Source organism: Cystoisospora suis, assembly GCF_002600585.1.
Source record: "Cystoisospora suis strain Wien I chromosome Unknown contig_262, whole genome shotgun sequence".
Taxonomy (NCBI): domain Eukaryota; phylum Apicomplexa; class Conoidasida; order Eucoccidiorida; family Sarcocystidae; genus Cystoisospora; species Cystoisospora suis.
Genome location: NW_027153064.1, coordinates 68,634 through 94,474, shown reverse-complemented (window position 1 = coordinate 94,474; position 25,841 = coordinate 68,634). Strand labels below are relative to the sequence as shown.

General features: G+C 55.4%; 6 protein-coding genes across 6 annotated transcripts; 3 read left to right on the top strand and 3 right to left on the bottom strand.

Annotated features, from left to right (window-relative positions):
- Positions 1–1,667: 1,667 nt before the first annotated feature.
- On the top strand, positions 1,668–4,892 carry CSUI_000676 (uncharacterized protein; the record flags this gene model as incomplete). Its single annotated transcript, XM_068060907.1, has 4 exons — positions 1,668–1,673; positions 2,360–3,507; positions 3,912–4,503; positions 4,642–4,892. 3 exons carry the CDS (start codon positions 1,668–1,670, stop codon positions 4,285–4,287), a joined length of 1,530 nt encoding a protein of 509 aa, XP_067927126.1. The 3' UTR covers positions 4,288–4,503; positions 4,642–4,892.
- A 234-nt stretch (positions 4,893–5,126) lies between these two features.
- CSUI_000675 (concanavalin a-like lectin glucanase family protein) lies at positions 5,127–6,934 on the bottom strand (the record flags this gene model as incomplete). The annotated part of the gene is made up of 8 exons (XM_068060906.1): positions 5,127–5,263; positions 5,500–5,662; positions 5,686–5,868; positions 5,960–6,254; positions 6,348–6,480; positions 6,537–6,680; positions 6,733–6,887; positions 6,930–6,934. The coding sequence occupies 8 exons, from the start codon at positions 6,932–6,934 to the stop codon at positions 5,127–5,129; spliced, it is 1,215 nt and encodes a 404-aa protein (XP_067927125.1).
- Positions 6,935–8,303: 1,369 nt separating this feature from the next.
- Positions 8,304–10,241, top strand: CSUI_000674 (proteasome-interacting thioredoxin domain-containing protein). The gene is made up of 6 exons (XM_068060905.1): positions 8,304–8,442; positions 8,813–8,945; positions 9,292–9,317; positions 9,399–9,489; positions 9,944–10,017; positions 10,117–10,241. Exons 1-6 carry the CDS (start codon positions 8,308–8,310, stop codon positions 10,171–10,173), a joined length of 516 nt encoding a protein of 171 aa, XP_067927124.1. The 5' UTR covers positions 8,304–8,307; the 3' UTR covers positions 10,174–10,241.
- A 1,549-nt stretch (positions 10,242–11,790) lies between these two features.
- CSUI_000673 (microneme protein mic6) lies at positions 11,791–13,737 on the bottom strand (the record flags this gene model as incomplete). The annotated part of the gene is made up of 2 exons (XM_068060904.1): positions 11,791–13,388; positions 13,500–13,737. 2 exons carry the CDS (start codon positions 13,735–13,737, stop codon positions 11,791–11,793), a joined length of 1,836 nt encoding a protein of 611 aa, XP_067927123.1.
- Positions 13,738–15,494: 1,757 nt separating this feature from the next.
- CSUI_000672 (uncharacterized protein) lies at positions 15,495–17,421 on the bottom strand. Its single transcript, XM_068060903.1, has 2 exons — positions 17,248–17,421; positions 15,495–16,672 (listed from the first exon to the last, which is right to left on the bottom strand). Exons 1-2 carry the CDS (start codon positions 17,304–17,306, stop codon positions 16,156–16,158), a joined length of 576 nt encoding a protein of 191 aa, XP_067927122.1. The 5' UTR covers positions 17,307–17,421; the 3' UTR covers positions 15,495–16,155.
- A 48-nt stretch (positions 17,422–17,469) lies between these two features.
- CSUI_000671 (pik3r4 kinase-related protein) lies at positions 17,470–25,565 on the top strand. The gene is made up of 5 exons (XM_068060902.1): positions 17,470–19,953; positions 20,469–20,850; positions 21,624–21,872; positions 22,583–22,856; positions 23,246–25,565. Exons 1-5 carry the CDS (start codon positions 18,718–18,720, stop codon positions 25,164–25,166), a joined length of 4,062 nt encoding a protein of 1,353 aa, XP_067927121.1. The 5' UTR covers positions 17,470–18,717; the 3' UTR covers positions 25,167–25,565.
- Positions 25,566–25,841: the final 276 nt, after the last annotated feature.

The window sequence follows — 25,841 nt, the reverse complement described above, 5'->3', positions numbered from 1 at the left end:
GAAGGAGCATGTAGACGTACGATGGGGATGTTCTCTGGCACATCAGCGATTGTCGGACGAGTTTCCCTTCCTCACTGTCATGGCGGAGTGGTAGTGCACTTGGCCGTGCCAGCCAGTGTGTGGGAAAAGGCGGCTACTCCCCTTCAGAGTGCGCAAGGTCAACTGAGTTAACCGACTTGTCTCGTGTATACAGGGATGTGAGAATAGTCGCGCACAAATATGTAACTCTGTGTACCAATCACCTGGAGATGACATGACTGGCGTCACGAAGAGCCTAGTGACAGGATCGCGGGAAGGGGTAGACGCCGCCACGACAGCACGGGTGTGTAGCTAGTTTTTCAAAGCATACATAGGCCGAGAGAGGAAAGTACCTATTCCAAAATATATGAATAGCCTGAGCACGATGTCCTTTTCATTGCAAGAGGACTGGTATTGGGCCAAGTGCGCACAAAAGGTATCGGCTGTGGCGTACTATGAGGATACGGGGAATGGACGACTACAGTCTAAAGGACGCGGACTTTTTCGGAAATGCACAAACTCCTGCTTCTGTTGGTGTGGCGGAATCTCTCTTTCTAAAAGACATAGTTAGGTTCCCGATGTTTTCGTAGTGTGCTTGGACAATGATCTCCTACGTGTCGTTTTTGTGCTGCCATCAGCTTTTGATTTGTCAGACCGCAGATGGCGCTCTGGCGGCCTTCGGCATACCCAGCGGCCGCCATTGCCCCGAGGAGAAAGCGTGGGTACGTCGCCAATGAAATGTTTGCGTCATATGTAGCCAGTCTCAGGAGCCCCTGTGCACGGGGTGCGCCTGCATATTCTTCCGGTGATGCGCTGTCTTTGCCAGGCATTCGAGGTGCTCTGTTACCAGCTGTACCTGTCTATTCCAGTCCTTTCTGCATGGGCGGAGAACCGGTTCGGTTCGTTCGGCGAGTGCGAAGCTGAGAAGCGTTGTATCGATTACCTATTCAGATGTGTCCACCAGGCGTGTGGTGATTGACACGATACGGCCCGCCACTGTCTCTCAGGTGGTTGTCTTGCGACGAACAGTGCTTCCTTATCCCGTAGACTGAGACTCCTCGCAGAAGCGCGCATGAAAAAGGATCGGGAAGACTGAGCAAATGTGAACTGGCTTCTTCAGCCGTTCTTTCTGTCTGTCGGGTGCTCGGAGCTTTACTGCCTGGGTGAAACAGTTTTACAGCTTCACTTTGTCGCTTGTCCCCTCGCAGCTAGTTACGCTATGTCCTCGTCAGGTGCGGCTTCAGCGTAGCTTTCATCGATCTAGACAGAAGCCGGCAGCTGAGACTCCCAGGTGGCTTGAGGGGTGGTTGGTGGCATGACAGGGGGACGGGGACGCAGCGGTCGTCCGAGTCGGTCGTGTGTCTATGTGCTCGAGTACTGAACGCGTGTGTACACATTGCCAAAGTAAATCTCCCCGCAGAGTTAGTCTTGGTTTCCGTGTTTCTCTGTTGCTGATCCGAGAGCAGGCGTCAATGCTGTTCACACAGTTTTATCCGTGGGCCTCCGCCCTACCCGTGAAAATCGCCGGTTTCCGCCTCCATTGCTCCCCTACCACAACAAGCGCTTCTCCAATTGTCCCAAGCAACAAGCGTGGCGCGGTAAGTTGCTAGCGGTGATACGCGAACGTGTAAGGTACTCGGAGCGTTCAGATGCGGGTATACCGGGCACACAGCAAGGGTATGTATTGTACGCTTGGAAGGAAGACACCCACAAAGCAGGGTGTTAAGGATTTAGAGGATGCCACCGCCCCTCGAACGCCATTCTTGGTTGCCTGTAGGGGGCCGAACAACTCTCCGTTTTTGTCACCACGGGGAGTAGTCGTGTACTGGGAAGACAAGCCGCTACATTGCTACAGACTGTGTCACTTTGACTTCTAGGAAACGGCGTACATGAGAAAAAAGGGTCTTTTCCCCGATGGCGTAGTCATAATCACCCGTTGTCTCGGGTGCTGCTGGATACAGCGACCACACCCTGAACGCGGCTGCTTGTGGCCTTCTCTCTCTCGCTTGGCGAGCACAATTCTTAGTCAACCTTCTGCGCGCAAGTGACTTGGAGTCTCAGTGACGCTCACCATGTCTCTAGTTTCGGAGTTCTGCGCGCGGAGTACTACCAGACAGAGCAGTCTTTTTTCCTGTCCCAGCTTCTCCCCGTGCCGCGCGGTTATCAGTTCATTTTCCTGACTCAACACTATAAAAAACTGAGACACCTTGTTTTCTTCAAACACCCAAGCCCCTACAATGCTATACAAGCACTTCGCCAATCTTGGGCACATCAGAAGATGTTTTCCTGAAGTCTGGCGACTTCGTTTTTTCTCTTCTCTTTCGCTGTCGCGTGATCTCAGGTCATAGTGCCAGGGCCCCTGCATCAAGGGGTTTCCGGTTCTTCTGCGTTCCTCGTTGCGTTCTACGATTCTTCGCGCCACGCCCTCGGTTTGGTGTGCCTCCCCCCACAGCTGCGGTGTCTTCCCTTAGCCAGATGCTCTTTACAGTCCCTTTCCAGTAGGCCTCCTTCGCATTCTCGGAGCTATCAGTTAGGGAGGGCGCCGCGAGCGACCAATAGAGGAAGACCAGAGAGCCCACAGTCGTCCAGAGGAAGACTGGGGTCGAGGGGCCTAGAGCAGAGCCCTTCCGCGGGGCGCCGTTCGATCCCTGTTCCCGTGACCTCGGTAGAGGAGACAAAAGATTTCCGCTCTGAAGATTTTGGCGCCGGAGCGCAGACGTGTGTCCCCGCACCGCTCCCTGTCTCACCATTCTTACGAGGTGCGGGTATCGCAGATCTAAGGCGCCCACCGCGCGACTATTGCCAGAAAATTTACCATCCTCTAGAGTGCTTCGCAGACAGCAATAAAAGTCTGGGACCGCGTCACGCCGTCCATACCAGAGATGAAGCTGTGATACCGGGAGTCAATGCGCCTACGCGTCAGGGCGGTTGTCACGTTGGTATAGATATGAGTAGTCCGCCGGGGGGGGAACTGGTCGCGAGTCCTGGAACGGAATGCGATTTGCTTGATGTCGCATTGCGACGTGCTCTAGAGGCAGCGTCTCTTCCAGGCACATGTCCTGCGCATGAAGGCCCTCCCACAGCTCTCCTGTGGATCTCCTGTTACCTCGCTAGTCACTCTCGTTCAGGCAGAGAATCAAATCAACTGCCATCGCTACGTTCATCAGCAAGGGAGTATCTCGTCTCAGTGTCCGGGAGGGAAGGCTGTTTGTATGCGTGGCGACTCGGAAAAGAGAGTGATGCGACCAAGGAGCAGCCGACTTTGCCCGCCACTATGCACGACGCGCAAAAACGTGAGGTGTCCTCTTCCGCGGTAGCCTCTTACGCAAGGGATGCCCCGGCCTGCCTGACCGAGCGTAACTGGTTGTCTTCCCGGAGGAAAGATCAGACTGACGAAGACAGCGGTCTAGGGCACCTTCTCAGCCGCCATGACTGGGAACCTAGTTTCCCTGCAGGTGACGATGCGAGAGCAAAGAGGACGGAAATGAGGTACGCTGGGAGCCACCACGCAATGATCCCGATCTATTTGGGTTTCAGGCCCCTTCTCGTTCTAGTGTAGGTCACAGAAGTCCCAAGAGCCCGTCCGTCACCCTTCGAGCACTGTGCCGAGTTGACGATGTCGAAGTGTCTCTCGGGCAGTAGAGGTAAGGGTTATGTCGACGTAGATGCGAGGGCTACAGCTGTTAATCTGCTGTGTAGGGTGTCGTTGGTAGGTCAAGGCCCTGAAGGTGAGACCAGCATTCAGTGAACTTCTCTGGAAAGCGATAGTCTGTGCTCGTAGAGTCTGTACGAAGAGAGGCCGAAGTTTCGCCAATGGGGGAGAGGTAAACGCCTTAGCCAGGCACCGTCGCTGGGCTTGTATGGTGTCACGCACCTCTGCCTGTGGAGTCCAGCATGCAGAGTCTAGAGAAAGTCAATGATCACATGCCACGGGATTTTCTCGTACCCGCCTTGCCCGTTAAATCATGTGGCTTTCAAGAACCACTGGGACACGATAATGACTACACGAGGTCTTCAACGCCGAATCATCCGCGTGGACTCGCACAGAAGCAAAACTCAGCAGCTTTCATTGGACAAGATCGGGGTTGGGGGGAATCTGGCCCTCTTTCTCGCCTGCCAGCTCATCCTGAGCCTGGTCATGGCCAGGCTAAGCGCGGCGCAACGACCAAGGCTGCTACGTCTTCCCGGTTTCAGTATCAAACGAGGGTCAATGAAGATTGCTTTGAGGCAGAAGTAGTTCTCCGAGGTACCGTCAACAATGTGGACTGATATGTCGTTATCACTTCGCTGTGCTGCATGCCTGGTAATGTTCTCGCTCTGCGATGCTCGCCAGGTAGTCTGCAGTCCGGCGCGACAATGCGGTCCGGCGGCGCTTTGTGCGTGTCCTCCCAGGAGGTGCCATGAGCCAGGTCTGCAAGAAGCCTGAATCCAATTCACTGGTCATTGTCGCTGATGCCAGCGACGCCCTTCCTGGGCCAGACGGAGGTACGAAAAAGAAAAGACGTGACAAGCCCGGACTGCTAAGGCTCAAAGAGCAGTCGTATTGCATTATCGGCAAAAGTTGCTTGCAAGGTGACTGCTTTATCAGCGTGCAGTCCCCGCGTTTGGGTTCTCTTTGTTCAGATGGAATCCCTTCCGCGGACCTTCTCGAGATGCCGGTGCCTGATCGCTTCCCCGTTACCCTGGCGCGGTTCTCGCTTGGCCATAGCGATGAGGGCAGCCGCTGCTATATAGCAATCTCGCTTCCCCCAAGATACGAATGAGAAAAATCACGTCAGCGTGGATATGACAGGCGACCTGAGCAGTCACGTGCGCATGCAAGAGCCGACACGGCGTGAAGCAACCTTTTTGAAATTCAGATGGCAAAGTACAGGTTTCTTCGGCGTGTTGTGCCCGGATGAGCAAACGCGGAGAGCCGCCGGGGCAGACTTCGGGGGGCACATACGCAGATGTTCGGCTCAAGCCTTTCCTTAACTGTTCTGAGGCGAGAATACGCAGAACCGGAAACTGTCGCCGATCTGCCACGGGCAGCGGAGACTCCAAGGGAGTAACACCATCCTCTCGGTGACCCCGGTCAAGCCGGCGAGCTGGAGACCTTTGCAGAATGCTCAGGCAACAGCTTTCACTGGCTCTGTCGGCGCAGCTCCAGGCGCACGGCAGCACAGCCCCATGCGAGTTTCGCCTGCTGTGATGTCGCTGTAGGTCATGTCGCTATGCCATACATCGGCCACTCCTGCCAACAGCCCTGATTGCAAAACGTAGGGATCAGTGACTGCACCTGAGAGTGTCTCAGCCATGACTACTCACCGTTGACACGCGCAATGTGCATTGCACCCTGGTACAGTTCTTGAAGAGAGCACAAGTGCGCAGCCGGTTCCCCACACATATTTGAGTGCATCGCAATTTCAAAGGCGCAGTCTGCACAGCCTAGAACCCGGCAAGGCGTGGAGGGTGTAGGAGATCCAACGCCGTCATCCTCACCTCGAAAAACGAATTCCGTGTCTCCAATACCAGTAAGACCACTTGGTGCTAAGCTTGCGACCTCCTCTTCCTGAGCCCGCGGTTTCTCACTGCGACGCGCGTTGTTCACACCACTACTTACGGCTACCGCCCGATTGTAGAAGCGAAGATCGTCGACGTAACCCTAATTCGGCGGAAGAGTCGGACTGTCTGTAAGACGTCGCCTGTAAACACTGACCTCAAACCCAGAATGCTCGATTGTAGAGCCCACAACGATATCGCCAGAATTTGAGACCACAGACCCGCGCAGTCCCTAAACAAGCATGCTGTCGCGACATCCAAGGCGGCTCGTTTTTCGAGCACCCTTACAACCTCGTTGTCTTTGACACCCTGAATGAGATTGAGAGCTTCACATAAAAGCCGGCATGTCATTGAACCTTGATTCGTACGTTGATATAAAGTCGGAGGCGTGAGCCGTCACACGCAACTGCAAGAAGTGTGTCAAGCATTGAGTGTCAGCCCCTGTACGACGCGAATTACCAGCGACGTGCGTCCATCGACGCAGAGGAAGCGATCCATGAGATGACATTCCCTCGGAAGTGCTGTCGGAAGTGGTTACTCGGATCGATAGTTTCCGTGAATTGGGATAAAGGAATATGGTCGGAGTTTGGCTTGCGTCGGTCCTGAAACAGTTTGAAATGTCAGGCTTCTTCAAACGATATTCAACGAACTTGTATACCCTTTCGATATCACATTCCGAAAGAAACCGGTGGAGTCTCCAAGAAGGTACAACCAGAATGCCCTGAGCATGAGTAGGGCGGCTCGTTTACTGTTACGTCTTCCCGCGACTCCTTACACCGTGAATTCACTGGACTCCAAGGTGCTGCTCGACTTGATTGTCGAACTCGCTCCTGCAAGCAGTTGGCAATAAACCGTTTTCCTGCTGACAGCACAGTGCCCTCATCTCGTTACCGTTGAGAAATGCCGCGCTCGCGCCTCGTCCTGCAGAGACGGCAATGCGACTAGTCCGACATCTGTCAACACGGGGATGACCTAACCGTTGTGCGGCGGCCCCGCGCGGGGTGCCCTATGCATGTGGTTCCCGTTCCCGGATTCGTCAATAGGATACAACTCATCAAATCGGAACCACGCAGCAAGGCCGTCTGGTACGGCATCAGAGGTAAGCACTTGTGAGGTTCCGCCTGAACGGCCGTAGTGAACGGGGGAGCAATGCGTTCTTGCTTTCGCACGTACCCAGGCAGAGGGCGTTCGGGACGTCGAAACACTCGGAATAGATCTTGTCGGCAAAGTTCAAAGCGGTTTTAACTTTCAGAGCCGCTCTCTCCACACCATCGAGAAGTTCCCCTGGCAGAGATACAACATCAACCTGAGCGACAGATAATACTGCGCTGCCGAGGCAAGCGCAGGCCCCCACGAGAAACTTGATGTACAGCATCGCGCAAGACCAGGGACGGGTTCAAATGCTCACACGTCCTCGGGAAGCTCCAGCGGATTGACGAAGTTCCGCCCCCAAGGGCTTTCCCAGAACCCGTTTGGCGCGAGGGTGTATATACAACTGGCCGCTGCGGAGGCTGACGATACTCCCTGTCGGCCCCCGATCTACTGTCCGCGACGTCGCTGATATTCAGAAACACGGTAAATTTTTTTTAAAACTGCACAGTCGGGCCGCTTAACGGGAGTCATGTAATGCGCGGCCTGCTGGTAGTGTGAAACAGAGCCGGTTTTGCCAGTGTCCGGTCTGTCGACGTACCTAGTCTTTCTCGGGTGGTTACTGCACACACAAGAACAGTCCAGTCCCAGCCTAGGCTGGAGGTCGCATCCTGAGCTACGTGGCCCTAACTTGTGCTGGACGTCTAACCCCGTGGTGAATTTTCCAGACTGAGCTCAAGAGAACCTGTGCTGTCGCAAGCATCGAGAAACGCGGTCACAATGGTTTAAAAGAGGGCGACTGCAGGAATCCCTAGGCCGAGTACATTACGTTCTCGAGGATCGAGTAACTCGTCAGATCGCTGTTGCCTTGGAAGGGCAAGCACGAGCTAGCTGGGAATTCTTTCTCAAGGCAACTGAACGGTCATGAGCACAACGCCAGCACGAGCTAGTTGAGAATTCTTTGTGCCCATGACCGCTCAGAGGACGCCTCCAGTGCGAGCATGCGTTGTACCTCTGCATGCAGTTGCAGCTACAAGCTGCGTCGTCTTCTAGTGAAGGAACTCCATGAAAGATTGATACCCACATGACCGCCTACAGCTGAGAACCTTTGTGAGAAAAGCTCATTCATTCCGGCGCCCGTATGAAGCGCGGCCGCTTCATTGCGCTTGTGCTCTGCTACTCATATTTCGCGTCCTCAAGCGCCACGCAAGTGCCTGGGACCACTCTGAGGCGAGAGGACTGTCACGGCTCCGGTCCACGTTTCCCGGCAGTCCGGTTGCGCTCCGACTGGATATCGTGCTGATACCTCGCAGTTTCTGAAGCCAACCGGCAGTCCCCACGTTGGCAAAATGGAGGCAGAGAGGTAGGAGCGACAGCCATCTTGTATTTCGACACCCCATCAACGACATAGATGTTGGGTGGGAACTGCATGGCCCATGCAGAAGGGCGCTTGCGCATCTCTCGACACCTTTGTGGCCCTTCCAGATGCGCACGCGCGGCGCAGCTATGTACTGTCAGCGTCACTTGCAGTGTTTTCTTTTCGTTCCACCGGAGGTCGCTCGCCGGGCGGCACATGTGAAAGCCCGAGTGACCAGTTGTACCAAGGCGGGAGAAATTTCAAGATTCTTTGCTTTGTATCTGCGGACACAATGCAGCTTGATGTCACTCATTGACAAATCTAAGGTCGAGTGTCTCAACGAGGACGCACAGCATTCTATTCGTGATATCATCGAGAAGACATCAGACGCGGCTTACCTGAGCTCCTCCAATGACGACCCACAGCTCCTCATAAAGGTACGCCTCTCACCGTGCTTGGAGCGACATGGTTGCCATTGCGTAGAGGGGACTCGCGCACCAGTGCGGCTGGTTTAGCCGCCACCGAACGTTGTCCACTTTCAAGTGGGCAACTACGGCAGAAGCGCGGCAGTGACGTAGTAATCGGTCTCTTGTTCCCTGCATTGCCCGGCAGTGGGATTAGAGCAGCTGACCACTAGTAGAGGCCTCTGCCAGGTGCTATGAGAATCCCAGCCGCGCAGGGGGCCGTAGTCACCACGGGGCAGTGGGTCCTGTACTGATTGACGGCGGCTGCCTGTTTCCAGCTGGCAAGTCTAAGAGAGTTTGGCTAGCCGGGGGAGCGTGTTTGTTGTATGTGTTTGTATTCTAGCTGGGCTTCTCCAGTCCGGTGAAACTGTCGTCTTTGCTGGTCCGCTCTCCACCAGGGAGCGCAGCAGCTGGAGAGGCGCCAGCTGTGCTGAAGCTTTTCACGAACAACTTAGCCATGGGATTTCCCGAAGCTGGTAAGAGCTCCGCTCGCAAGCATCATGCAGGATCCTGCCCTTTCCGGCCTGGGCCACAGCGGATGTAGAGCCGGTACTTGAGAATCATTTGTCGTGCTGTTCGGGTGGGTAAACAAGCCGGTTGTCGCAATATCACAGTGTTTGGGTCGGCTTTGTGGTCCCCCAGCTCTACCGTGAAAGGCCTACAAGCGGTGACACCCTTTCGGCTGTTTGGTTCGCTTCTGGCCACACAGCTCTCGCCGCGAAGAACGCGTGAAGTTGCTGGTTTTCCCCAAGCCGTGATCCTGGACGACTTCACCAACGCTTTTTAAGTTGCGCTTTTGCTGTGTGCCCTGAAACCGTACAGAATCCGAGACCCCCGTACAAGAAGTGGTAAGATGAACACAACTGTCGCTGCCGGCGGTTGGGGACCGTAGTTCAACGAATCAGGTCTCGTGAATGTGGCTCCTTCAGCTTCTTCATCACGGAGATCTGGAGTCCGGATGCGTTGTGCCGCTGCGCTTCGTGAAGTTCCAAAATGTTTCTACACTAGTGATATACGTCGGTAAGTGCGAAGATTCGAAGGGCCTACTGTGAGGCAACCCCGTAGCTCAGGTATCTGGGAGTCTAACCGCGAGTCTGACTCTCGTGACTACGTACCCTCAACTACGCGCCCCGATAATCAGCAACGCAAGCCTAAGAGCACCGGCGAGTACTCGGTGCTCCGGAGTGCAAGAAGGCCTGCGAAGGGGCACCACGCGTACTCTGCGCATGCAGTTGCTCCCAGAAAATAGCCGGGGAGGTCGACGTGTTAAGCTCTACCCCCACCTACACGTGGGTGCCTTGTACATCCTACGATTCGTATCGTGACAGCCTCTAGAGGAAGCAAACATCTCGTCGTTGCACCACGTTGCTGGTTTTACGGGTATTGTGTGGTTAAATGGGTGGTACTGCGCCCGCCTGAGCATAGTCGCCGTGTGCTTACTCCGGTGAAGCGTGCATTTGCCAGCGGCTTTCAGAAAGTAACAATGGTTCGGATCAAACCAAGATCTCGCATATAGACGTCTTCGGTGTACCGTCGGAGAAGATGGAGGTAAGCGCGCTCATCAATGCAGTCATATAGCCGGCCAAACTCACTTTGTGACGTCGGCCAGCTGAAGTTTCAATGCATCAGATCGTGCGTGTCATGCAGATGAGGGAGTGGAAGCCCGTCAAGGAGAGCGAGCGGCTTGCGCCGAACGACACTTGACCTGACTGCCTGTACATCTGCGTTCTTGAACTCATGATTTCCGGGCGTGTCCGTCTGTGACTGCTGAGCACCCGCCTGCCTACACGCCTGCACACGTCAAGTTCGGGATTCCCCGGTTTGTCCCGTCTGAGTCACAATCTGAGTACCTCTTCCAGTGATTCACGTCCTGGGGTACGCATTGAGGCGTGACGACAAAAACTTTCCACGTAAATTTGTCCGTGACTCACGAACCAGAGAGGGTGTTCACGGCCCTGGGTTTTTCTCTTCTGTAGCAACTTCAGAGCTACCCTCACCGATGCTACCCCTTCGTGCAGACGTCCCTCGCAACGCGTGCGGCACCTCGTTCACCCGCTGCTGCACACGCGCTGGTGGAAGCAGAAAGCTCGCGTCGGGAAAATCGTGCTATTCCGATACGGACTACCGGTGAACTGCTAAGAATATACACACACGCGATTCCGCCCGCCCCCCTTAGGCTACGTCCCCAGATCTCACTGGCTGTATATCATGTGCCAAACCGTGCTGAGCTAGCCTGTATTTTGACACGCGCAGTCTACATTAAGTAGACTACCGCCGTTGAAGCCCCGTAGAAATGTTGCAGTTGCTTTAGTTACAGTTTTCACAATAAATGTCCCAGAGCGTCCTGGATCACTAACAAAAGGCCATCAGCGCATGTGTACTTCGTTGGAGGCAGAAACGACACGAGATCTTTTCTCGTTTCTCAGGCCTCCTGTCTACCCCCTCCCCGTCCGACTTTTTCCTTGCTCCGACCGAAAGCCTACATTTCCAGTACATTCGACACAGCCACATACACACGGTTGTCAATACACGGCCATCAAAGAAATGCACAACGCCCACGACTATGACCCCCTCGGCAGAAATGAATGGCGTAACAATACTGAACTCTTGCCTCCACCAGAAGACAGGCGCCACGAGCCGCAGAACATACGCTCTCACAACCGGAGGGATTGCTTAGAAACGTATGAAGCGTCCCACTCACTCGGCATACCAATTCCTGCACCGCCCCGAACGCTATAATCTAACCATGAGCTTAAATGCAGGCCTTTTCAACGGCTCACGAGGGAGAGTAAGCTTGCTTTAGCTGGTATCGCCGCCAAGAAGCCCCATGGGCGACACACAAGCACACGTACTTCATTGAACTCGGGGCAGCGGAGAGAATACTGAACAGCCTCTCGCCGGTCTGCAGCCTCCAGTCCATCCCCCCTCCAATCCCGAGCTGGTGCGAACGTTTCCACTACATTTCAGTTCATCCGACGCGGCAAATGTTCGCGGTTGTGTATGCCACGGCTACGGGTGACTGCTGCACCATCTCACAGGGACTAACGAGCTAAAAACAGATGCCGGCTTCGCAACCAACAATACGTACACCATACAGCATGACTAACGAAGAACGTCGGACGCATGAAGTTGATTTCAGCATCAGAACAGAACACGGGATAAAAAACGACGCTGAAACGTGTGGCATCAAATAGCATGAACCACGCTGCCATGTTCAACTTTCTCAACAAAATCAGATGGACAGAACGGCAAAGACGTTACACGCCAAACCACTCCAGAACCATCACTGGACCCAAACCGCTTCTGACAGCGCATTTCACACTACTCCCATGCCTTGCTATCCACATCAACTAACACTTCAACGTCTTCTCGTTCGTCACCTTCAACTGAGCTACCAGGTTCGAATTCAACCTGCGCGCCGGATACGGCCCTTCCACTCCGTTGTTTCCAGGCGTATGCTCCGCCAGCAACAGCTATGAGAGCTAAGCCACCTACAATCCCGCCTGCAATAGCGGCAATGGGCACTCCACCTTTTTCTTCCTTCTCTTTTTCCTCGTTAGAGGGGGTCCCGGACCCACTGCCTCCCCCGCCTGTAGAACCACTACCACCAGGGTATGTAGGAATACTACCATCAGGGTATGTAGGACTACTACCATCAGGGTATGTAGGACTACTACCATCAGGGTATGTAGGACTACTACCATCAGGGTATGTAGGAATACTTCCATCAGGGTATGTAGGACCACTACCACCAGGCGACGACGGAACTCCAGCCCCTGGAGCGCCGCTGCCCCCTTCACTGGGGTATTCACCTCCACCAACAGAACCTCCACCAGGGTAACTGTCGGACCCGTCGGATGCACCGGAGTCACCAGGCCGAGGTGGCAAAACTGACGGAGGTTGCTCCCCAGGACTTTCTTCAGACTCCGGGTGCAGGTCTACAACCGTACAGACTACATCACCGCTCGGGTCGAACTGTACCTCACCGACCCGGGGTTTACACATGCATATTTTCCCCGAAAAACCTACACGAATACATTTGTCTACGGCCTCCGGCTTTCCACATCCGTTGTTATCGCACGGATTGTAGGTCCTGTCCGGGACACAGGTGACCCCTCCACTCTTAACGGTCACGACATGATGTGAGCTACAGTTACAGCTGTAACCTCCGGGGGCACCACTGCATACACCAGCCGATTTCGGACCACATGGGTTACTAGCACAAGCGTCAGACCCTGCCTGGACACACGTCCGACTGTCTGGAGACAACTCGTACCCAGGGTTGCACGAACACGTGTACACAGACTGCCCCGACGGCTGACACGTGCCCGCCTCGGGCGAACCGCAGGGATTTCCTTCGCACGGCGAAGGAACGCCCGGAATTTCTTCACCGCCATCCTTAACGCATGACATTGGGCCGACTCCGCTAGAGAGGACATAGCCAGAGTTGCAAGAGCACGCATATCCGGACTGCCCGGACGGAATGCAGGCGCCGGCGTCAGGTGAACCGCAAGGATTCCCGTCGCACGGCGAACGCCCACCCGGAATTTCCTCAGCAACATCCACTACGCAAGCCATTCCACCGTCTGCCATAGAGAGGGTGTACCCAGCATTGCAAGAGCACGCATATCCGGACTGCTCGGACGGAATGCAGGTACCTGCCTTAGGTGAGCCGCAAGGGTTCCCCGCGCAAGGCGAACTGGGACTGCCATCCCCACTCCCTGGAGGTCCGCTCGAGCTGCCTCCGTCAGCCTTCGTGCAAGTCAAATGGCCGCCCGAGCCTGAAAGGACGTAACCTGGAGCGCAAGAACAAGCGTAGCCAGAACGGGAAGCAATACACGTCCCAGCCTCTTGGCCGCCGCATGGGTTCGCATCACACTCGTCGGAGCTGGATGACGCAGAGACAGAAGAATCAGAATCTGACGAAGCAGAAACCGAAGGCTCAGAACCCGGTGCGTCAGAATCCGCCCCGCCGGGAGTCGAAGAGACAGACTCAGACTTCTGGGCGATGGGTGTACATGTTTCCTCACCGTCTGCGACCGTTACCTCAAATCCTTCATTACACGAACATGAGTACCCGTCACCCTCCTGCCTGCACGATCCTGCCTCTCCTCCCCCACAAGTATGGCCCCGGCAATGATCGACTTCATTATCGGACTGTGGACTGACCCGGCTTGCCCCCGACGAGAGCACGAAATCATATAGCCGGGATACCGAAACACCTATCGAAAAGGCGAAAACAACAGATAAATACTTAAACGTAACCATCTCGAAAACAAATTGCGTATAAAAACGGCAACTGCCTGCCCTTCCACCCTATTAATCTCGCTTCTGGACTAGCTCCGGTTCCGGTCAAGTCTATCAACAGAAACTGAACCTCCGGAACACTGGCGCTGTCATCGTCGCAAAACTCAGTCTTGGGAACACTATTTCCTCTGAAACTGCGGAGTGGACCCCGCCTGGCTGGGCCGTCCGCTTGGGGGGGTGGCATCGGCTATCTCGGGGGGAAGGCGTCGCGTCGCTGCCGAAGCCGCCCGCTGTATGGCATGTCTGACAGCCACCGGCTTTCCGGTCCTGGACCCGGGTGGAGGGCCAAGCCAAGCCACCCGCTGGAAAAGCCAGCTACCAGTTAGCCGTCCAGCTGTGCACCGTCGTCCCTGTTGGAGGGAAGACGGCCAGCCACGTGTGCTGCTCGGCCCGGCATCCAGGAAGCCAATGTTTTCCCCCAAGAGGTTTTTGCGCTAGCCGGTCCTGACACCGCCTTCTGACTTTTCAAGACTAGCTTGCCCGAGAGCTAGTTCGTGTACCACCGGTGACCAGTTGCGTGCGCGATCGTCTGTAATCACGAAAAATGTTCAGTGGTAGCCTGGCTGCCCAGATCGGGTGTCCACCTGTCAGTCGCCGGATGGAATTTCGGGCGGCGCCAACTCGGATCTCACAGTCTTCGCAGTTTTTTTTTAGCTTTCCCACCGGATGGGGCTGCGATGACCAGGGAGGGGGTGAGGAGAACTTCTCTTAGCGTCGGACGGAGGGAACGCCAGTAGCAGAGAGCGGGGGCAACTTCTGCACGCTCCGAGTTAGGAAGACGTTTGAATCAGACTCGAATGGAGAGCAAATGTGCCTCTGAGTCACCCACGGGACAACAAAGGGGCTCAGTAGTCTCGCGGAAGGAAGGCAGTCAAACTGTGGCGAAAAACAGGTAGCACTAGCACGACAATAGTCAGCAGCACTCTCGCGAGTCGCACCAGAGCCGTGTGTGCACCACGGTACGGCGCTGAACACGGCACAAGACCGTATGCGAGTAGCCGACCGTGGTGGTGCGGCAAGGTTGATAGATTCTCAGTCCTGGAGCGCGACGGCTCACGTGTTCTGGCTTCCAATCCGTGTGTCTCCTTGGAGGCTTCTCCAGTGTCGCTGTGACTCGGCAGTCCGGCGCGCGCGGGCGAGTACTCCGTCGTGGACTCTGTACTGTCGACCACTGGCGTGTATAGTAAGCACACAAGCGCCACGTCTAGCTGACAAACGTGTAAGCCCCGGGAACCGCGGCTCCACCCCTACTCTGCTTGTTTGCTGTACTTCGGACAGCCAGGTCCTGTAGAGACATCACCAGGGAGTTTGTCAACAAATACTCGGATTCTCTTCTTGGCGTTGGTTCCAGTTCTTGTGGCCCTATTCCCGGTTATACCAAGGAGCAGGAACTACACAGCAAGCCCTCCAACCGTTTTCGTTTTGGGAGAGAACGGCGTGCTTCCGCCGAAACTGGCTGCTCAAGAGAGGGAACGACAATTGGAAACGAAGCCCCCACAGTGACCTCTTCGACGGCTTTCCACGCAGACAAGCTCGTGAGATTCAAAGGACTCATTGCGTGACGGACATCTCTCAGCTCCGAGGAGCTTCCTCGTCGGGGCCTCTGTCCAGAAGGACTCTGTTGTAGCAGAGTTACGGCAGGAATTCTATTTGTTCCAGCGACCTCCCCTCAGTCGGAAATCTCTGTTCCGGCTATGGCGCACACGAAACCTCAGCAGTCTCTGACACCCGGCCGGCGGCCTTTCAGGCCAGGGAAGCTCCCAATGGCATGTGAGCCGCCGCCGTCATTCGTCATCAGTTGGGGCTCTCAGGAATTGTCGCTTGCTCGAGGAAGAGATTCAATCCCTGCGGGAGGCTGGACATGCCCAGTCTTAGCAGAGTCTCTCGCCATGCAAACATTTCTAGTTCAGTGAAGGTTTCCTCACAATAAATGAAAAGCTGTGGTGGCTGAAGGCTCATGGTGACGGCACAATGTCCCTGACTGCTGAGATTGTACGGAGACATGTTCGTTGCTTTTGCGAGATCGCGCCATTCAGAGTTTTGGGTCTTGCAAAGCTTGTGAGCATCCTTGCAAGGGTGAGCAGGTTTCATCAGAAGCCTCCGCGGGTGACCCGGACATTCCCATGGGTGAGCTTCGAGGGCGTTGAGTGGCGCTTGAGTGAGGGACAGGATAGTATGGGGCCTGCACTCTGTTTCCGCGCGACTTCCGGTGCATAGCGTACCATGGAATCGGTACCGTCGACGAGCGAAGTGTACCTGGAACCGAATGTCTGTATGTGTGTGGACTGAGCGCCATCCTGTTCAAGAAGCGCGTGCATGAGTCGGGCGTTGCGCGGATAGAGGGCCTTTTTTCAAGGTCTCAACGTCTTTGACCAGCCGTCACTCCCGGTGCTTGCGTAGGCCCCCCGTCCTTAACAAACTATACCGGGACTCAGCGGGTGGTCTCATGCTGCAGACATGGTCAAGACCCGACTGGAGTGGGCGGCAAGTTAGAGGCGGCACCATATCCGGCTGCTGAAGAAGGAACCGGTAGGTTTGGTTTCCAAGCAAAAGGCTAAAACTAAACTTCCATGCAAACCTCGTCGCTGCAGGGACACGTTGCTCCTGCCCACACACCGCTTGTGATGCTGTCAAGGCTTCCACCCGGGACAGCACGCACAGCCGGCACTCCAGGATCTCACGCGGCTTCCATTTCCAGCAAACGCGTTCCAGCCAGCTGCTGCGGTTGCCTTTGGCTGCTGCGATCGTAGTTACTCCTCTCAGCTCATATTTCCTTACTTCACGGTCGCCCTCAGAGCGCTTTCGGCCGGAGCGCGTCCCGATATAAAGTCCCACATCGAGCAGGCCTGAGCTACAGCTGTGCTGCACGTGACGTAGATGTACAAGCCCAGAACACCTAAAAACAAAGAAAAGCGTGGACGCGCAGCGGCGATGCGTGCGGTGCTGCAGTCTGGGCGGTAGCAATACGCCCTATACTACGTCCATGCGTTTACTACCCGGAAAACCACGTGACAGAGCTGATTTTACAGTGGATAGAGACGCTTCGTGGTGCTCCAATGCCATGAAGATTCTACTCTGGTCTGACCCTTTCACGTTTGCGGCTATTTTTGTGACTGGTTCCTGTCAGCACTTCTGCAAGTACTCGGTTTTCTTTTACACGGACGAAAGGGGGAGTGTGCACACAAGTACTGTTCTTATTCCGGCAATACTTGTCGAGGTCTCTCCAGTGACCGGACGTAACATCTGAGGCGTCATGGAGATCGGGTACTCTGTCGCTATGCCGCAGGTGTCGCGCCCCGAGGGACGGTGCACCGCGCGGGCATCACATCAGGAAAGAAATCAACAGAAACAGGATTACGGAAGGAGCCGCCGTAGATGTATCCGCCCACTCCATTTCGGGAGTTCCTGGACCAGCCCAGCGTCGGCAAACGTTCAGCAGTCCGTTTCACCTGTCATATTTGTTCTGCTCACCTGCAACCACGTTTGGCCGCGTGCCGTCCCCAGTCGGCCAACTGTTCGTTTGTCATCATCTCTCCGACGCCTCACTATAGTATGGTTCCGCCACGGCACGGCCAGCAGACCTCTTCTGCAACGCTTTCCTGCCCGGCGCATGCTGCGCTCTCCGCACCTGCGGCTATGTCGATTGTCAGATGCTTAGCCAGCAGCCACACCAGCTGGAGCTTCCTGGTAACACCCGGAGCTACACGGCAGGGGCCACTGCACAACGTTATTTCCAGTCTCTCCTTGCTCTGTGATTTCCACTCACTCTTTTACGTTTTCTCCCTTTTCTTGCATCCAGCGCGCAGCAGATTTTCATATTTGTTCAGCAAACGTCGCTTCTTTGCTGAGGTGACGAAACTGCATGGCTCGCGGCGTGTCGTGTTGTACGGCCAGCTGTCACACGCTGCTGTTCCGCTGTCCTCCCTGGTTCTTCCGACCAAACTCATCGGGTGCTTGGCCGCCGGTTATCACCGAGAGTGGCTCCAAGCATCCTTTTTTCCCCAGACAATTGCACGTTTTTCCATTCTTCCTTCGCGTACCGTAGAAACAGACATTACTGCGGAGGCGCAATCCAGCTCACGCAGGTTCCTGCGACTCACGCATCGACGCACCAGGCAAGAGCCGTGCCGTGCTGGGCACTACGCGGTCGGAATGTCGCGTGCCGCCCAAGGCCCCGGAAGTTACACCCGCCCCGTTCGTCTAGCGAACAATTTACTCACCCCCGTGGGCATTTCGTTTCGGATGCGGTAAAAACTGACGGGGGCTGCTTCTCGTCACCTCGTGGGAACTCAGTACGCGTGTTGGAGTAGACAGCTATCCAGTGCACTGAGCTGTCGGAGACCGTGGTAGCATTTTCTCGGCGCATCGCCTTTGTTGGGCCGCCTGCTTTGATTTTCGAAAGACCCAGAGCTTTCACGCATTTAGTCACAGGGGGGGCTCGTGACGGCTGGAGAACACGTCAGGGCCCTACGTGATATGGCCAGTGGTCTGTCGTTCTGACACCACTCGCGGTTGAGAGCACCTCCGGGAGTCGCTTCGTCTGCTTTTTGTGGTTCCGTTGGCCACAAGATATTCGTTTTCCGTGACAGGCTGCAGGTCATCCTGGCGGTCTGTGCACGTAGGGGCGGATCTGCACCTCTTTCGGCCAACGGCCCGTAGTCGTGATTCCTGCGGATGGTGTCCTGCATGAGCTTGCGAAGGCAGTTTTGGCAAACTGGTTAATACCGCTGCTTTTTTCGCGAAGCCCCATATTTGCGCTCCCGTCGGTTTCAGCCCAAGTACCTCAGGCGCGCCAGGAACACGAACGGCCTTCGGACTGCGACGGTACTGCAAATTGAGTGACGCTGAAGGACAGCGTACTTGGTGTCGCGCGGTGTGGTTTTCTTTGGAGTGCGGTTGGCCGCGTAGGTGAACTCCGGATCATCTTCCTGCCTTCACGGAATGGACTCTGCTCATCTGGATCCGTCTGGACAGCACACTGCGTCCAAGCCTGCCTGCTCTTCTGTCTTCGTCGCGCAAGGACCATTACTGGCGTCTCAGACAGATGTTTCCGTGTTAGCAGAAGCACCGTCATACTCGACGTCCTTCTCAACGACCATGCTCCCAAGCTCTTCACCGTCTTTTTCCCCGTGTGGCAGCTACGAGTCTTCCGCTTCCTTCTCCCTGTCCTCTTCTAACAGCATGCACGTCGACTCGCCGACTACTGCTCGCAAGAGTCTCACCCACGCTAGTAGCTGGGGCCTGACTGCGACGGGTGCGAGCTCTTTCTCGCCGTCTGGGCCTTCTTCCATCGGTGTTTCCTCTAACGTTGTCAGTGCTGCGACGCTCGCAACAGCTCACAGCAACGCAGCAGCTGCAGCGGCACAAGCAGCGCAGTCCGTTGCCGCGTTGGCGGGTGCCAAGCCAGTCACAGCCACAAACTGGGGGAAGACTGGTTACTCGTCTCAGGACCAGCGCAGTAGACTCGGGAAAAGCACAAGCACAGGGTCCCCTGGGGGTCAAGGCCTGTATTCTACTCAGCAGCAGAGTGGGAACAGCCAGCGTGCGGCGCCGCCATCTCTATCGTCGCTCCTTCTGTCCTCCCCCACGTTTTCTTCTTCCAACTCATTTCCAGCGACGTTCTCCACCTTGCCTGCGTCGCCCTGCTCGCAGCCCCCTCTCCGCCGTCCAAACACGCAGGGCCTCACTACGGGGACGCACTGCGGTCAAGGCGTTGAGAAAATTGGCCCCGCACACCTGTCGCATGCCCACATGAAAAGCCCCACAGCCGCGGCCAGTCCTGGCTCCGGTCATCCTATATTGGCGGGGGCACTTGCGGGGCAGGCTGCTGCAGTCGCCGCTAGTGCAGCCGCAGCGGCTGGAGCTGCGGCGGCCAAGGCGGCTCGGACTCTAACCGAAGCGTCGGCACCCCCGAAAAACGCAATGGGGGGACAGCGAACTTATGCGGAGAGTAAACTCACTCCGCCTATGTACTCGAAAGCGCTAGGTGGTGCGGGGATTGGAGACGGCACCACAAAGGCGGGCCCCGTGGTGCTGGCGAGTGTGCCTCACGCTGAATCGGGGAGAAGGCGAGATCTCGCGACGTCGTGGCTCAGAGTTGTGTGTGATAGTGCGGCGGCGCAGGAGGGGAAGGTCCGGAGATGTTGTAGCAATGCTCCGATCCAGCCAAGTGTACTGGTAGGTTGCTCGTTTTGGTTGTAGAAACCGTGCTCTCACAGCGGAAGCAGTGGTTCGGCTGTTGCACGCAGTTCATAGCGATGCGACGTACAGACTACACCAAAGTCTACTCCTGTTCGGTGGCAGTTCGGAGGACAGGTGAGGTCGCCTCGGGCGAAGTAAGGAACGGTGCAGGCGTAGGAGCGTGAACTGTGCACACATGTGAGCAGCAACTACGAATGAGATTACAAACGATGATCGCACTAGCGTTTATTCCGTACTTAGGTCTGCGCCGCCGTTTGAGGGTTCCCGCTCTTAGCGGAGCACAGGGGATTGTCGTCAGAACGCCGACATACTGAACAACACGCTGGATCCAGAAATCTTGTGCAGCCAACGAAGCTCCGTATTTTCAGCGGACATGCGTGGTTGCAAGTTATTCTGTGGAGCCCGTGACCCTGTCCCTTGTGATTGCCTGATAAGTTACAGCGCTCTTCTGTTCGTCATTGTTTGTGTGTGCAATTGGTTTTCTTTCAAAGCAACGGCAGCCGGAGAAACTCGAGGGCCGAGTGGTGTACAGCAACAGCAAGAGTCAGTTGAGGAGTGCTGGCGATGCACGTCAGCATGCTGCATCAAGCCAGCTTTTCCTACAGTCAACCACTGCTGCGTGGGACACTTCTCCTTCGTACACACGAGAATCCTTGCAGCTGGAGAAGTTGTTGCAAAGCGCCATTTACGGAGCCGTCTACAGGGCCAGCATGCACACCAGCCGGATAAAGCCGATCGTCGAAAAGCGCACAGAAAGCGAAGGGCTGGAGAAAGAAGCAGAAGGCTTCCAGGTTGAAACGGTTTCCGAGATGGTTGCAGTGAAGGTTCTTTCACTCTCGCTACAGCTTAACGCTTCCGCGTCCTTGCAGGAAGGTAAGCGGGGATGCTTGGACAGGCCATAGACAGGACGAGGCGGGGCGGTTAATGTCACTTTGTAAGAGCAGACAAGAATAAGGCAGCTGATAGTGCTAGACCGAAGAGAGGAGTTGCACACGCACGGAAATGGAAGGCGGGGTTGCAAGATGGATGAAAATTAGCAGACGCTGAACTAACTGGACAGGGAGTAGATCTTGGTTTTTTTCGGTCGAATAGTGAAAGCGAAAAGAACTCCGGCGGGGTTAGTAGACTCGGGCGCGTTTCTGGGCGCTGACACTTACGTAGCAGCTTTTGCCGAAGAGGTAAGGTTCAACGCCGTTCCTTAGGTGTATAGTGGCCCGTCAACACAGTGAAGTTCCTGGTAGTGTGTTGGGACAGCAACGATACACGAGGCGAAACACTGATTTCCGGCCACCTGGACCATACACGAAAGAACACTAAGAAGTGTCAGGATGTCGAGGTGGGAATGGCAAGTAGGTCTTTCTGGACAACGAACTCCAGACGTACAGCGACGATGGAGAATGCACCAGCATTTTGGAGCGAATTCTTGATTGGTCACGTACACGGCTTTGTCCGGCACTCCGAATTTTTCTTGGTGCTTGTAGCAAAGATATCGGGGACGTTTGCACAAGGTTGACGGCGACGCTATTGGCTGAGCGCATGTATTTTCTATCTGTAATCAAGCACGTGTGCGTTCACTTCGCTAGTTTTAGCGCAACATATGGAAGTCTACATCTCAAGCTGCTCCACTGTTGCCTTTGTGTTTGTAGACTTCTTGTCGGAATTGAAGTTTTACCCGTATCTGAAAGGACATGACAACATTTTACATCTCCATCGCGTGTACGTGGACGTGGAACAAGAGCTTCTTTTTCTCATTTTCCCCTTTGCTGAATACGAAGACCTCTTTGAGGTTTTGAAAAAGCGAAAACAACCGTTCGCCGAAGCTGAGGTTCGCTGGCTCTGCAAGCAACTGTTCGAGGCTGTGCTTGAGCTTCACAGGCGGGGTATTGGCATGAGGGGTAGGTCGAACCTAGCGGGGGATACTCTTCGCCTCGTCTTCGTCAGTACGTGTTTTCATGGAACTAGACTGTCCAGATTTGTATGCAGAGTTTCGGAGACACGCCAGCACTTTCAAACAGTTACTGTGTTCGCCAGTTTTCAGCGGGCCCGCGTGCGCACACTTTCGTCACCCTGCCTTTGGGCTCATCAGAATGGTGGTTCAGCAACCCTGGGACTAGGGGTTGAGGCTTTCTGCGGTGCTTGCCCTGTATAAGTGTCGACGGACTATTATAGTGTCTTCATGGCCAGTCAGCACTCAACACGCCAACCCCCCGGGCTTCGTTATCCAAAGTGATCGTGCAGTCCGCAGAGGAACACGTGCACAATCGGCCGACGATGGGATTGTCTTTTTTTTTGTTATCAGTCTTCGAGTGCACACACCTTCGGCAGGTGTGACCACTTAGCGGGTCGTGTGTGGGTGCCGCTTGGGTCCTGCGATCAGGTCGCGGAGTGACGAAGGCAACAGTCCGGTCGTTCGCGACCTTTCACAACGAGAGCGTGCGCCTGCGGTGCTCTTGTCCTTTGACTTTGCGGTGGCTTTTGGAAGCTAGCAGCCCAGTTTGCAGCCTTCTAGATGGTTCGGTATTCGTGGGCCCAGAAAACTTCTTTATTCCGAACGTGATAATGAAGCGTGCAATACACGTTGAGTTGTACGGCTTTGTTCCTGCAGATCTTTCTTTGGAGAACGTACTGATCTTCCGGTGCCCGAAGAGCGGCCTTATCATCCCAAAGCTGACAGACCCTGGACAGGCTGTGGTCGCCTGTCCGGACTCCGCTGCTCGTGCCCAACAGGAGGCGGTGCCTGAAGCAACCTTCTGTAGTAGTAAAACGTCGTCAGGCGGAAGATGCACTGAAGGCCCAGTTAGAATCAAGCCGGTCTACTTGCCCCCTGACAAAATTTTCGGCAAGAGTTTCAGACCGCCGGAGGTGTACAGGCAGTGCAGGTGAGGCAGGCAGACTTCGTGCTACTGTCATGTCAAAACTCTCTCTTTGTAGACGGTGGATCAGTAGTAAGGGTAAGATGCTTCAAGACTGCACCGAAGTCTAGGCTTGTTTTCACGTCTCCTCCCGGTTCTGTCGCGGGATCATCTCTTTAGCCATGACTCAGTACTCGTTGCTGGATCACAGAGCTTGCGCCAGGGAATTCCAGCTCTGCGCACGTGTGGTGCGCCTCTGCGCTGTAGAGTAGTAGTCGGGTGAGCTTTGCTTCTTCAAGTTTCAGATGTTCGTCTGTGTTGATCAGTTCTCTTGCTCAGATCCATCCTGACTGGCCACACTGTATTGTTCCTGACGTAGTCACGTTGTTGAATCTCTCTCTGTTCTGTTGCGATAGGTATGACCCGTACAAGGTAGATAGTTTCTGCCTCGGCTGGATGGTGTACTATCTTTTGACGAAGCATCAACTGTTCCAGCGGGCCTTGCCCAGCGACGACAACTGGCGACTCTTGGCAAGCAAGGAGGCGTCAGACCTCCTGGAGCTCCTTGGCAAGAAGAATGGTGCAGTGCTCTCCGTGGACAGCTTGGACTTCATTGTACAACTGCTCGAAGAGGATCCTCATCGCCGCTTGTCGGTGCAGCAGGCGTTGGAGCACCCATTCATGACCTCGAAGACGGTAACACCCGTGCACGCAGACCGTCTTTTCCCTGGAGACGCTCTCGCTCAACAACAACACCAGCTGAGGCAGCAGCACCATCAACAAGTGCTGCTGCAGCAGCAACAGCGGCTGCAGCAGCAATTTCAGCAACATCGTCTCCGCCTGCAGAGAGCTCGACCCGAAGAACAATTCACTCCTCAGTCGAAAGAGAAATCAGACACTTTTGTCCGGGCATCACTTGAGAAACAGCAGATCTTAGGGTCTTGTCCGGAATCTTTGACAGTGAAACCATCAGTCGTGAAGCAGCAACAACAAAGGGTTACTATGGCACTGCACGGCCAAGCAGCCTCCAAAGAGAGCTCGACTGCGGTTGTCGGGGAGGCACACTTGCTCGGGAACCTTCCAAAGAAATCCTCCGGGCGTACGTCTCCTCGGCCAGTGACCAGAGGAGCAGAGCTCAACGGCAGAGCCCGGAGCCGTCAAGGATCCCTCCCACACGCGCGCGAATCCCAGGAGACGAAGTTGAAGTCAGGACAAAAATATTACGGGAAGCCAGAGGGTGAAGCGACGGATTGCAGCGCGGTCGCACACCCTGCCAACCAGGCCAAGGCAGCGACCCGGAGTCCGGATCAGGGTAGAAGCACGCAGTCTGGCGGGGTCTCGTCTCCGAAATCTGGAGAGTCGCTGCGTAGGAGAAGTCGGTGCTTAAGCCGACGAGAAACGAGTGTCAGCAGCAGGCATGAAGAGGATTTGGCTGCTCTCCGGGGGCCAAGCAGCCGAAGTACGGATGTCGGCTCAACCAGCGGGGATACTTGGGGATGCAGCAGCGACACAGACTACTCCTGCGTTCGAGCCACCGCAGGCAGCAAGGGCCAGCGTGGAGTTTCACCCAGCAAGAGAAGGACCCTCAGAACAGAAGCTTCGACTACTACTACGGCCAGCCGTAGCTCTTCACGTTCTAAGCGCGTAGGCGGAACCAGCAGCCGCCACAGCAGTCCCCAGAAAAGCAAAGGTGCAGCGACCGACCAGGCCGTCCTTGGTTCTCGGGGGTCTCTAGCTATCACGGTCGACCACGTACCCACGTCGTTGCTGCGCACTGGCAGTCGGACACATGACGGTTTCAGCGGGTGCAAGCGACCAGATGTGAGCGAACAAGGCGCCGCCAACTGCGTATCTTCGTGCCACGCGGCCCGAGTCTCAGGGACAGGTTTTCCATCGGCTCCGGATGACACAGCTCTGTCACAGGTTCCCGAGAAGAAAGGACACCTGCAACACATCACGAAGAGGCCCTCGGTCGCAGCGATGGTGGAGAGGTTCCAACGAATCAGTAGTGGGTCGATGGCCCTGTCGGGTAGTACGCCGTCGACACCGAGCGGAAAGGTGCTTCGAAGTCCCTCATCGTCATCGGTGTCTGTGAGCTCTGGCTCCCTTGCCGACTCCTCTCGTCGCCGACCGCTTCAGCAGTCCTTGTTAGCCTCTAGGCGCGGCGAAGAACAGGTTCGAAGCGACACCGCGTTACGCAGGGTATCGAGAGGGCGGGAACCCGGTTTGGCCGGGTCTCCAAGGACATTGCGGGGCTCGAATTGTGTGAATTCGTCCCGAGGCAGTTTGCCCCCGACACCGCCAGCAGGACAGAGAGCGAAGCGATTACAGGCTTGACAGTGTTGAGCGCAGCCAGTAAGACTGAAAAACGAGAGTGTTTGTGCTTTAAAGCTCTACGAGCCAGTCTGTTGCTCGAGTCGACTGTAGCACAGTGAAGAAGACGAAATGGACGATCAAAAAGAGCAACTTGGGGCCGGATTGTTGCTGGCAGTTCCGGAAGAAGGCCGGGTTTTGTCTTTCAAGTGAAAGGGTCCGTGTCTCCGCCGCTTCAGTGAAGTTCTCTGGCTTTTGCACATCCGACATCTGAGCTAAGCGGCAGTAAACATGCAAACAAACTGGCCTCCTTACCGCTCGGTACACCTCCGTTAGATTGCGGCCCGGACTCCGCCTCTGTTGTAAGCTCGTCTGTATGTGTGTGCGTGAGGCGTATCCATGCGGCCTGCTTGGACTCGACTGCTGTAGACTATCCAGTCAGAGCTTTTTCGGCTGCGGATGTGCCAAAATTGCCGTGGTCTGTGCTTATGGAAGCGAAAAAAGAGCACCACCTCGGGTGCAAGAGTGACTTCCCCTGCTTCAATTCCAGTATTGCAAGAACTAACTAGGGCTCTCATCGTTAGATGCCAGATCACCTTTTCACAGCCTTGTCACGCTAGTAAATCAGCCGAGCTCGAGACTTCACATGTGTGGAGGTGGCTTTCACGAGTCCCGGGTGCACAGCCAGACCCCACTAAA

Excerpts from the sequence above, each read along its gene's own strand:
- CSUI_000672 (XM_068060903.1), bottom strand. The coding sequence starts at position 17,306 with ATGATGACAAACGAACAGTTGGCCGACTGGGGACGGCACGCGGCCAAA. Across the intron at positions 16,673-17,247 it reads GCGGCCAAACGTGGTTGCAG|GTGTTCTGGGCTTGTACATC; the intron begins GTGAGCAGAACA and ends CTTTGTTTTTAG.
- CSUI_000674 (XM_068060905.1), top strand. The coding sequence starts at position 8,308 with ATGTCACTCATTGACAAATCTAAGGTCGAGTGTCTCAACGAGGACGCA. Across the intron at positions 9,318-9,398 it reads AGACCCCCGTACAAGAAGTG|CTTCTTCATCACGGAGATCT; the intron begins GTAAGATGAACA and ends TGGCTCCTTCAG. Across the intron at positions 9,490-9,943 it reads TACACTAGTGATATACGTCG|AAAGTAACAATGGTTCGGAT; the intron begins GTAAGTGCGAAG and ends AGCGGCTTTCAG.
- CSUI_000671 (XM_068060902.1), top strand. The coding sequence starts at position 18,718 with ATGGACTCTGCTCATCTGGATCCGTCTGGACAGCACACTGCGTCCAAG. Across the intron at positions 19,954-20,468 it reads CGATCCAGCCAAGTGTACTG|CAACGGCAGCCGGAGAAACT; the intron begins GTAGGTTGCTCG and ends TTTCTTTCAAAG. Across the intron at positions 20,851-21,623 it reads TTCCGCGTCCTTGCAGGAAG|ACTTCTTGTCGGAATTGAAG; the intron begins GTAAGCGGGGAT and ends TTGTGTTTGTAG.